Source organism: Lynx rufus, unplaced genomic scaffold (genome assembly GCF_022079265.1).
Source record: "Lynx rufus isolate CCGP_SWC_20201006 ecotype Redwood Valley unplaced genomic scaffold, mLynRuf1.p SCAF_6, whole genome shotgun sequence".
In the NCBI taxonomy this organism is placed as follows: domain Eukaryota; kingdom Metazoa; phylum Chordata; class Mammalia; order Carnivora; family Felidae; genus Lynx; species Lynx rufus.
Window position 1 is genome coordinate 112796617 of NW_025814878.1, and position 11853 is coordinate 112808469.

General features: G+C 40.6%; 1 protein-coding gene across 1 annotated transcript; it reads right to left on the reverse strand.

Moving 5' to 3' along the window:
• Positions 1–164: 164 nt before the first annotated feature.
• On the reverse strand, positions 165–11626 carry SNRPC (small nuclear ribonucleoprotein polypeptide C). The gene is made up of 6 exons (XM_047102897.1): positions 11561–11626; positions 11181–11223; positions 6768–6876; positions 5130–5219; positions 3515–3619; positions 165–519 (listed from the first exon to the last, which is right to left on the reverse strand). The coding sequence occupies exons 1-6, from the start codon at positions 11566–11568 to the stop codon at positions 395–397; spliced, it is 480 nt and encodes a 159-aa protein (XP_046958853.1). The 5' UTR covers positions 11569–11626; the 3' UTR covers positions 165–394.
• Positions 11627–11853: the final 227 nt, after the last annotated feature.

The window sequence follows — 11853 nt, forward strand, 5'->3', positions numbered from 1 at the left end:
ATAAAGGCAGGGTGTCCAAAGGGACTCACTCCATAGCTAAGGGGGAAAAAATGTCATGCAGAAGAGGGCATGCTAAAGAGAGAATGAGTTAGAGAAATACAACTGGAATACTCATCTCTTTTATGATGCACAAGGAATACAGAGGGGAGAAAAAAGGGAACACATTTTTAACTAAAACAGTTGACAATTTTATTTTCACATTTCACGATACAAATGGAAATTGCTTTTTTTTTTTGTCCTACTACTCCCTTGCAAAAACTATTCTCTGTTTGATAGGAAGGGGGAGCAAGTCTTCCTTGTCATGCTGTTAGAAAACACCCAGAGTCACAGCACCATGATCTCCTGGTGAAGAACAAGTAATATAAAATGGATATAAAGAGGTTCCTGTCTCTCCTTATCTGTCTGGTCGAGTCATTCCTGGCCGAGTGGGTACCATCATGGGACGGGCGGGAGGTCTCATCATTGGGGGCCCAGGCATCATTGGCATGTGGCCTCCCATAGGCGGCCTCATTCCAGGAGCTGCAGGACAAAACAAAGAAAAGGGAAAAAGAGAGTCAGAAACTACTACTTATGAGAGCTTAATGGGACTTCAATTAAAGACAAAAAGTAGCCCCCCTGCAAAATGCTGGAAGAAAGACATACTTGACAGAAGAAATGCAACAAATTCATCACATCTGTAAATTACTTAGACATTCTCAAACAAAGAACAAAGGTCAACACAAGAACCGTATGGGAATCATGATCTAATGATAGTAAGGGGGAACTATTAATAGAGTGCTTTCCAGAAACCACCAGGGACACTAGTTCCCTAAATTGACCTTTTCTCACTCAGGGAAATTCACAACTAAGTCACATGTTACCCAGTCAGCTCTCTTAATCAGTTCTATCCACCATATAACCAGGAGCTATTTCATGAATGTACACAGGCACAGAGGACAATCTTACCACTAAGCGTTTGTTCGGAGTTGTAGGAAAGGTGAGCAGGAGGCCCATGCTGAGAACCTGTTAGTAACCATACTTCGCTCAAGTCAAGAAAAACAGGCAATAATGTGATTTACAACAATTAGCACACACACACAAATCTAATTTTTCTAATTCATTTTAGAAACTGTTAAGGACTTTTTTGAAGTGTCCCATCAATACACCAGCCAAATAAATGAGCCAGGGAAAGGAGGGCCAGCAGAGGTGGGGGTTGGGGAGGAGTACAGGCAGCTTCACAGAATTGGCAATATTCTACTTCCTCAGCTGAGTGGTGGGTTCACGGGTATTCATTTTATTTTTATGCCTCATGGTTTTCATGTTATAGATCTTCTCTTCAAATATAAAAATTTACCTAATTACTTACTAAACCATTTTGATGAAAGGTTTGTAATAGTTCAAGAGAAAACTATATTCAAAGCCGAATACAGCCTTATCACAAAAAGTAAAACACAAGTATATGCAAAGACACAAAATTCAACAGGTACAAATGTTTTTAAGATCAATTTCAAAAGGAACAGAAAATAATACTAAACTTCTAAGGATCTTATTAAAAACCCCAACATAACATAACCTATATTCAGCATTTCCTAGAAGAAACTCATCTAGACCAAAGACTGAAAACGAGGCACCTGAAAACTTGTTTACTTTGGTCTCCACAGTACATTTACTTTCAATCAGTTGCCAACACTGGCAACTAAGAAGTCTAATTACTAGTAAGTCTAGATACCCTTTTTCAACTTTTTGTTATGGAAATATTCAAACATACACAAGAATGAAAAAAGTATAATGGACATCCATGTACCCATCATCCAGCTTCCATCATTATTCACCCATGGCCAACGTTCTATCTCATGCCAACCCATTCTTATCCTTGCCCACCCTGAACTAATTATTTTAATTCAAATCCCACAGTATTATTTTATCCTGGTGAAAACAACAAAATACTCAGGAGAACTGGCAACACCAAGCCTGCATTCTCAAATGTCAACTGCAGGCTGAAGCTAAGTTCTAGAAGCCTTATCTTTAGGTGTGTCATGCATTCCCAGTTCGCTATATCCCTAAACCCTCTAGGAATTTGAATTTGTGACCTTGATTTAAGAATGCAAAAGAAGGGATGCCTGGGTGGCTCAGGTCATGATCTCAGGGTAGCAAAACAGAGCTCCAGGCTGGGCATGGAGCCTGCTTAAGATTCTCTCTCCCTCTTCCTCTGCCTCTCCTCCACATGCAGAGTGCACACAGGCTCGCTCTCACTCTCAAAAAAGAGGGGAAAAAAAAAAAAAGAATGCAAAAGACATCATCTAAATCACTTTGTTTTGGCTTCATAAGGAACTCTTACCTATACTCTACTCCTATCATTCTTTAAAAATTTTTTTTTTCAACGTTTATTTATTTTTGGGACAGAGAGAGACAGAGCATGAACGGGGGAGGGGCAGAGAGAGAGGGAGACACAGAATCGGAAACAGGCTCCAGGCTCTGAGCCATCAGCCCAGAGCCTGACGCGGGGCTCGAACTCCCGGACCGCGAGATCGTGACCTGGCTGAAGTCGGACGCTTAACCGACTGCGCCACCCAGGCGCCCCTACTCCTATCATTCTAAATGATACCCGTAGCAAGCACAGTGAATGCTTCTAGCTAAAAAGCTACTCTATCTAATACCTCTGCACCTTGTCTTACCAGTTGAGTTGTAGGCTTATGTCTATTGTATTTATTCTTATTATAGAATTTAACTTCTGCAAGTCAACAAAAATGAGTATATAAAAAAGAACTGTTTCCATGAAACTATGTGGATATTTAGAAAAACAATTATCCCAAAAAGTGCTCACAAATTTGATAGGTGAGAGAATTATAAAAGATTGGAAGTAGATGGCCTCACAAGGTTTCTAACCTTGAAAGAAATAGAAACTAAAGTTGGTAAAGGATGCATTATGGGTACGGTTTATCGGTTTAGGCAAGAAATATATGGTGCTCCAATCAGTAGACTCGTTTTCAAAGCAAAGGCCCTGACCAGGTATCAGAAAAATCTGCAAATTAGTACATATTTATGTTTATGTTAAAATACAATGTTTGAGGTGGGTTTTTCCCCCCTTCCTGAATAAACGACTAACTACAGGGCTAAGGCCTTTTTCATACACTAATTTGGCCTAGTTAACTAAAGATTGAATCAGCAAAAAGAGCACCGCTCCAGATCAAAACTGAAGAAAGTAGCAGTACAATTATTTACCTACCTTATCCCCTTTGGAAAACCTCAACTACCTTTCTCTTCATTATAAATGACCACAAGTCAGGAGGAGGCAAGGAAACAGGAGGGAGGGAGAAGGAAAAAAAGGCAGCCTTATCCCGTTTTTAGTAGCACAAGGCCTTTGGATATCATCCAATTATACTGCTAAAACACATATTTATTTTTCTTTATCATTACAGATTCACCAAGTATAATTTACTGCAATAACACATTTAGACAATGTATTAAGAATTCCATTTAAAAGGAGGACTAAAACACAATGGAGCATCCTAAAAGGAAAGAGATTCAAACTTACCAGGTCCCACTGGCATCATCCCAGGAGGAGGAGGGCCCATCATTGGCATCATGGGAGGGCCCCCCATATGGGGTGCTGGCATCATACCAGGGCGAGGAGGACCCGCTGGAATAACGAATGGGGGCTGAGTTTAAGATATGCTTACATATTAACATCTCCTCTTCTATGAAACTAGTAGGGCCTCATGGCCCAGCCCAAGTTCTAGAATAATAGACTTCTTATGGTTTCTTTTATAACAGTAGATCCACAAAAATCAATATGCCACAAAACTTTATGACTAAAAAACAAGGACAATACTGCCTAGACAGAAGCATAAAATGAAGTCAGCACAGGTTAAAAAAAATTCCAAAAGTTAAAATATTTTTTTAAAGGGTATTATGCCTTCTGTAGAGTTCCTGACAAATTTAAGCCACAAGTAAGTAATTTCAGATCTGTTTTTAAGAAAATCAAAACCTCTGGGGCGCCTGGGTAGCTCAGGCGATTAAATGTCCAACTTTGGTTCAGGTCATGATCTCAGAGTTGGGGAGTTCGAGCCCCACATTGACTCTACTGTCAGCACAGAGCCTGCCTCGTATCCTCTGTATCCCTCTCTTTCTAACCTCTTCCTTGCTCTCTCTCAAAAATAAACATTAAAAATTTTTTAAAAATATATATCTTCTTTTACTTAAAAAAAAAATCAAAATCTTTAAAAGATATTTTGGAAATACACTGACGTGTATGCAGAGATATTCCTGATAGCATCATTTACAACAGTTTGGAATAACTTAAATGTCCCACAATAAGAAAATGGTGAGGTTAATTATGGCACATTCATACTACAGATTCTACTATTAAAAATAATGGGGCTGGGTGCCAGCCAGCCAAGATACAGAATAAGACAGACAGGTAACCTGAGAGCTGCTGTGACCCAAGGCCTGACCAGCCCCAGGATGGTGGAAGCCCAAGAAAGGTTTGGTGGGCCATTAGTTGTCTACCTGCATTAGTGTGCAACTATTATAAACAGCCCGCTTCTGTTCATATCCGTGGCTACTTACAGGACTGATTTTAGGTTTCTGAATTCAATTTCAATCCTAAGCCCTTCCAGGAGAGCCACGGAACTTATGGCCTAGTTATCTCCTTCTGTCATTTAGAAACAAAAAACCTCGGAGAAGAGAGGCCTTTGATTCACCCCACTTTCAACTGTCCAATTCTTGGTTTTCCCAAGGTGTATATATTTGTGTTAGGTGGGTTAGGAGATAGGAAGAAATGCTGAAGAGGTGATCCGCTACACTTTAATCTTTCAGTGTTGGGTTCAGAGCAATAAATAATTTAGTGTACTCATCAACACCTCTTCATATATTAGCTCATCTAATCACAGGTACATTCTGACCTTTCCACTGAATCAACTGTCTTGAACCCGCTTGGGATGTCATAAATACAATATCCTAGTAATAATGCAATCAGAAGGTAACTCTGCAGACATTTCAGAAATTATACCACTGATGTTTTCTTTTACTGTCTATGTATTCATTCAACGGGCATTCAAAAGCCAACTGTAAAATAATCCAACAAAATCAAAGGATAATCTGCACCCCCTTAAATTATAGCTGTTAAGATAAAAATTCCATAAACTTACGGAGACTAGGGGGAGGTGGAATCATCGCCCCTGCAGGAGGAGGAGCAGAGAATGGAGTAGGAGGAATCTTTCCTTGCTGAAATGCAGCAGCTTTGGAGAAAAAAAACACACACTAATAAGAACTCAACAACCCATTTACGAAAATATCCCTTTTCTTCCATTTCACAACGATTTCACTCTAAAAAGTATTCATTTAAGATTACTACATCATGGCCTCTACAGTTTTTAAATCAACTGTAAGTACTTACCAGCAAAAATTACAATTAACTGGCTTACTGCTTTGGGTTTTCTAACCTATATTTATTTAGTCAATATTGCTATGGCTGAATTAACTATGTGAGCCTGGAGTGAAGACCTCTTACCTACCAATGTCTTACCAAAGACAAGCAATCATCTTTAATCTGTAGATGTAGTTTACAACCAATTTGAACCATTCAGTTTTGTTTGAAAAATGTTGGGGGCGCACCCGGGTGGCTCAGTAGGTTAACCATCTGACTCTTGGTTTTGGCTCAGGTCATGATCTCACAGTTTCATGAATTCAAGCCCCACATCCGGCTCTGCGCTGACAGCAAGAAGCCTGCTTGGGATTCTCTGTCTCCTCTATTTCTGACCCTCCCCCCCTCGTGCTCTCTTAAAATAAATAAGTAAACTTAAAAAAAAAAAAAAAGTGTGATACCTGCCCAAAGGTCAGGCTTTACAAAACTTTCCGTCATTATGGTTTACCGGTTTTGAAATTAATGTACTGAGCGAAGAGACATGAATGAGAAACCAAAGATTTTAAACAGCCCACCCTGAAGGAAGGTATGATCTTAAAAAATGTCCAATACAAAAAACTTTTTTCTTTCTGACAATATGAGGCACAAATGAAAAGAAACTGAAGATCATTTATTTGGGCTTTACAAAAAGTCACAAATAAATACTTAAATATATACTCATACCATACTGGAATTAAAATTAAAAATATGCTGGGGCACCCGAGTGGCTCAGTGGGTTAAGCGTTCAACTCTTGATTTTGGTTCGGGTCATGATGCCATGGTTCATGAGATCGAGCCCTGTGTCAGGCTCCAGGCTCACTTCTTGTGTCTTGAACTCAATTAACCTAAACAAAAATTTTCCTAATTAAACAAAAAGAGTATGGCATGTCCAACAGAGGTCCAAAACATACCCAGATTATTGTGTCACGTCAGCTTCCTTTTTGAGCAGTTGTCTTTGTCAGGACTACAAGACTAAGAAACTGAGAGTCTCTCAGAGTCTTTGAAGGTTAACTATAAACCCACCTCTCACCTTTTCCTATTACAAAAGGAAAATAGTTCTAAAACCTATGATCACTACAAGGAAGATTTCACATAAATTGGCTACAAAATCTGGTCCGTGTCAATAAAGAATCATTAGGCAATTCATTCTTCTCTGCCCCGCTTCCCAATGTAATCAATACCTGATTGCTCTAACCTCAACAATTAATATTAATGTGTTCCTATATCCCCTGAGAAACTAATGACCTTCTAATTCTTTCATTCAACACACCAGAATGTTCCTATTTATCAGTCAGAATGAGTTGCTTCTGTGCAAAACAACAGAGACAGGGATGAGAAAGAATGGGACCATTCTCCCGCATCAGAACAAGAGACTGAAACATACTTGTTTTGTCGATCAGGCTCTGGGCTTGCTCTTCCATCCATTTCTGATAGTAGTCTTTCACATTCTCTTTGTGTTTCCTACCACTGCAGTGTGTCTTTCTCACAGATGGCTGTAAAACAAAAAGGTCAGATCAGTCGCAGAAACAAGTTTCCCAAACTAGAAATTTTATAAAGCCTTTCCTTTATGTAAGTAGCCTGGCTACCTCTAGACGCTTAAGCTGGGTGCTAAAGCATTATTTATAAACATCATCCAATAACACACTGTGGTAATTTATCTACTATATTATCTAAATCAGAGGTCCGCAAACTATGGCCCATGGGCCGGCCACCTGATTTTGTAAAACAAATTAGTGGAACACAGCCACATCCGTTCGTGTATGTACTATTTTTTTCCCCTACAAAGCAGAATTGAGTTATACTATTTTTTTTTCCCTACAAAGTCATCACAACAAAAACTATATGGTCCACAAACTTAAAATAATTACAATGTGGCACTTTAAGGAAAAGTTTGCAAACTCCTGATCTAGAACATAATGCCATTTTAATGCCCTTTCTTAAAAAAAATTTCTTTTAATGTTTATCTATTTTTGAGACAGACAGAGACGGAACATGAACAGGGAGGGTCAGAGAGAGAGGGAGACAACAGAATCCGAGGCAGGCTCTAGGCTCTGAGCTGTCAGCACAGAGCCTGATGCGGGGCTTGAACTCATGGATGGTGAGATCATGACCTAAGCCGAAGTCGGATGCTTAGCCGACTGAGCCACCAGGCGCCCCTTTAATGCCCTTTCTTAGGTCATTCTATAGCAAAATAATATAGTCCACATACATCTAAATTATACTGCTTATAAGAATATCTTCTTTTAAGTGACTATGGGTCTAGAATACAGACTATGTGAATCACATACAAACTTTTGTCTCTAGCCCACTAATCCTTTTGTTCTTTAAGACCTTTACCAAGGTAAAACTGATATAAGATAAACTCCACACAGTTATAACCATATGTTTAAGTTAACATTTATTTAACACCTACCACATACCAGACACCATGCTATGTAATTCACAAGCAGTATCTCAATCATGTTATAATCACATGTTCATGGTACAATGGAATATTAATCAGAAAGAACCAATCACTGATACAATATGGACAAATCTCAAAAGCATGCTCAGCAAAAAAAAAAAAAAAAAAAAAAGAGAAACACAGAATATATACTATAAAATTCCATTCATATCAAGTTTTAAAACCAGTAACACTGATCTTTCATAATAAAAACCAGATCAGTCGGGGCCAAGGGTACAAGGTACTGACTGCAAAAAAACACAAAGGAATTTTCTGGGGTGATGGAATGTTCTATTATCTCAATGCACACAGCAAACTGTTAAGTATTTGCCAAGTCATCACACTGTGCACTTAAAACATATGCATTTAGGGGCGCCTGGGTGGCGCAGTCGGTTAAGCGTCCGACTTCAGCCAGGTCACGATCTCGCGGTCCGTGAGTTCGAGCCCCGCGTCGGGCTCTGGGCTGATGGCTCAGAGCCTGGAGCCTGTTTCCGATTCTGTGTCTCCCTCTCTCTCTGTCCCTCCCCCGTTCATGCTCTGTCTCTCTCTGTCCCAAAAATAAATAAACGTTGAAAAAAAAAAATTAAAAAAAAAAAAAAAACAAAACATATGCATTTAACCTAACATAAAGTTTAACTCAATAAAACTGATTTAAAAATCACGGTTGGGGGCACCTGGATGGCTCAGTTGGTTAAGCGTCCAACTTTGGCTCAGGTCATGATCTCGCAGTCCATGGGTTCCAGCCCCCCATCAGGCTCTGCACTGACATCACGGAGCCTGCTTCAGATTCTGTGTCTCCCCCTCCTTGTTTCTCTCTGTCCCCGCCCTACTAGCGCACTGCCTCTCTCTCAAGAATAAATAAACTTTGGGGCCCCTGGGTGGCTCCATAGGTTGAGCATCCGACTTCGGCTCAGTCATCATCTCACGGCTCGTGGTTCGAGCCCCGCATCAGACTCTGTGCAGACAGCTCAGAGCCTGGACCCTGCTTCAGATTCTGTGTCTCCGTCTCTGTCTCTGTCCTTCCCCCACTCATGCTCTGTTTCTGTCTCTCAAAAATAAACAGTAAAAAAATTTTTTTAATTAAAAAAATTGTAATTTAATTAAAAAAAATTTTTTAAAAGCCATTTCTGATTACAGCCTCATTAATGCGAATTTTTATGGTACATAATCAAATGTGTCAACACTTGGAAGATTTGTGTAACTGAGTGAACCAATATTCCAATATTCATTTTCCATATGACCAGAGCATGTTACAAAATCCTGTCTGGTAAAAGATTCACTCAAAGTGCAAGACAGACCAACAAGTTTTGATGTAGCAGAGTGTGAAAAGTCTGATATGGTTTAAGTTTCCACACTACAACTAACCATGTGTTGAGTCTGGGTGTAGTAACATAAAGTATTAAAGAATATCCACAATTATCTAAAAAGGCTAGTAAGGTACTCCTCTTTTTTTCCAACTCCTTATCCACGGGAGGCTGGATTTTTCATATAATTGAACCGAAACAAAGTGCAACAAGTTTAATCCAGAACATAAGAATCCAGTGGTCTTCCATTAAGTCAGACATTACAGAGGTTTGCAAAAAGGTTATAGCAATGCCATTCTTCACACTAATTTTTTCTAAATAGCTACGTTCCACTTTTATTTTACTGTTATTATTTTATATGTAGGCTCCACGTCCAGTGCAGAGCCCAAGGCAGGGTTTGAACTCACTACCCTGATATCAAGACGTAAGCTGAGATCAAGAGTCAGTCGCTTAGCTGACTGAGCCACTGAGGAAGCTCCTATTTTTCATTTTAAAAGGTTATTTGTAGGGGCGCCTGGGTGGCGCAGTCGGTTAAGCGTCCGACTTCAGCCAGGTCACGATCTCGCGGTCCGTGAGTTCGAGCCCCGCGTCAGGCTCTGGGCTGATGGCTCGGAGCCTGGAGCCTGTTTCCGATTCTGTGTCTCCCTCTCTCTCTGCCCCTCCCCCGTTCATGCTCTGTCTCTCTCTGTCCCAAAAAAAAAAAAAAAAAAAAAAAAAGGTTATTTGTATCACAGATAAAAAGTTTGTTATTGTTACTTTCAAATCAATCAGTATTTTTAAAATTGTAGGTTTTAAATACAGCAAATACAGAAATATTTCAAATACAGCAAATATTAATAGTTAAGTCAATATAAGCCCTGTAACTTTTTTAATTTTTTGAGAGAGAGAGAGACAGAGTGCAAACAAGGGAAAGGCAGAGAGAAAGGGAGACACAGTATCTGAAGCAGGCTCCACGCTCCAAGCTGTCAGCACAGAGCCCTATGTGGGGCTCGAACCCATGAACTGTGAGATCATGACCTGAGCTGAAGTCAGATGCTTAACAGACTGAGCCACCCAGGTGCCCCTTAAGAACTTTTTAAGAATTTTTTTTAATTGGTAATTTTTGCGGCGCCTGGGTGGCTCAGTTAGTTGGGCGTTCGACCTTGGTTCAGGTCATGGTCTCATAGTTCTGTCAGTTTGAGCCCCGTGTCCAGCTCTGTGCTGACAGCTCAGAGCCTGAAGCCTGCTTCGGATTCTACGTCTCCCTCTCTCTGTCCCTCCCCCACTCATGCTTTTTTCTCTCTCTCTCAAAAATAAACATTAAAATAATAATAATAATAATAATAATAATAATAATAATAATAAAAGAACTCAGTAATTTTCAAGAGTGTAAAAGGACCACGAGACAAAAAATGTTTGAGAGCTGCTGGCATAGAAACCCTGAAGTTATACTGCCTAGGCTCTTCTTCCAGCTCTGTACAACTTACTGGTTTAGTAACATCCAGTCGGTCATTAATCCATACTCTGCCTCAGTTTCCTCCTCTGTAAAATGGAGATAATGCTAACCATATAGGCTCATCATGAGCATTAAACAACATGATACAGGCAAAGCATCTGGAACACTGCCTGACACACAGTAAATATTCAATCTTAGTTGTTATTATTTGTTAAGCAGTTTTTAATTAAATAGAAGTACAGCACTCAGGTTTTAAATTTGGGCATTTCTTTCCAGTTTAATCAATCAAATGTCTGAATGCCTTGTCACAATCAAATATTTGAACTTTAGGACACGTTCCTACAATTTTTACTTGTCATGTAAATTTTCTGCACCTTCAATTCTGCTACAGTTTTATCATTTTGGGTCTCAACTCAAAACACTAACTGCTGGAAGGCCAATCACTTCAAATTACGAAACCAGTTACAGGAAGGAGGCAGGAAAAGAAACCCAGGTTATTTTTTCCAAGCAGGAGCACTTAAAGCTCAACAGCATGAAAAGCACACATTTATACCCCCCCAAAATCTTATCTTTCACAGACAAGGTGTTTTGAAACTGAAAAGAAACACTACTTACAGAGTCATGGGTGAGGTATGTGTCGCAGTAGTCACAATAAAACCTGGAAAGGGGTGGAAGATAGAGAAAAAGACGACAACCAGTTAACAGATGCCCATCCACGTGGGCAGTTCAACGAAGGTAAAATATAACAAGACCTATGCACGATCCCAAGACGTCAATCTAAGCGACCTGACACAAACCAGGCTTTTCTGTTGCGTTGCGCGGGGTCGACCTACACACACCGAAAGACGACAGTATCCAGAACTCCCGGGCTCCCTCCCCCACACGCCCTCGCTTCCCGGGAAACTTCAAGAGCTAGAATCCGCTCTGCACTCCCCTTCCTGGGCCACAATGGCGACCGTGACCGCGAACACCCCCAGATTCGAGCCCCCACTCACTTAGGCATGTTGCTTTGCAGACCGTTGGCCACTCCGTCCCGCGCCACCCGGAAGTGACGCACACAACAAGCGCCGACGCCGCGGAACCGATGAGTCAAACGCGACTCCAGGAACCCTACCCAGTCGTCCAATCCGCCGCCGCGCTGCGCTGCGACCGCCTTACCCGCTGCGGCCGGTCGAGGGGCGGGGCTTTTCTCTTCATCCAGTCACTTACAGCTAGGCGGGAAGGGGTGGTCGAAGGGTCCCTGCGAGGTTCAATCCACGCTCATGTAATCCTGATTCTTGATGCTTCC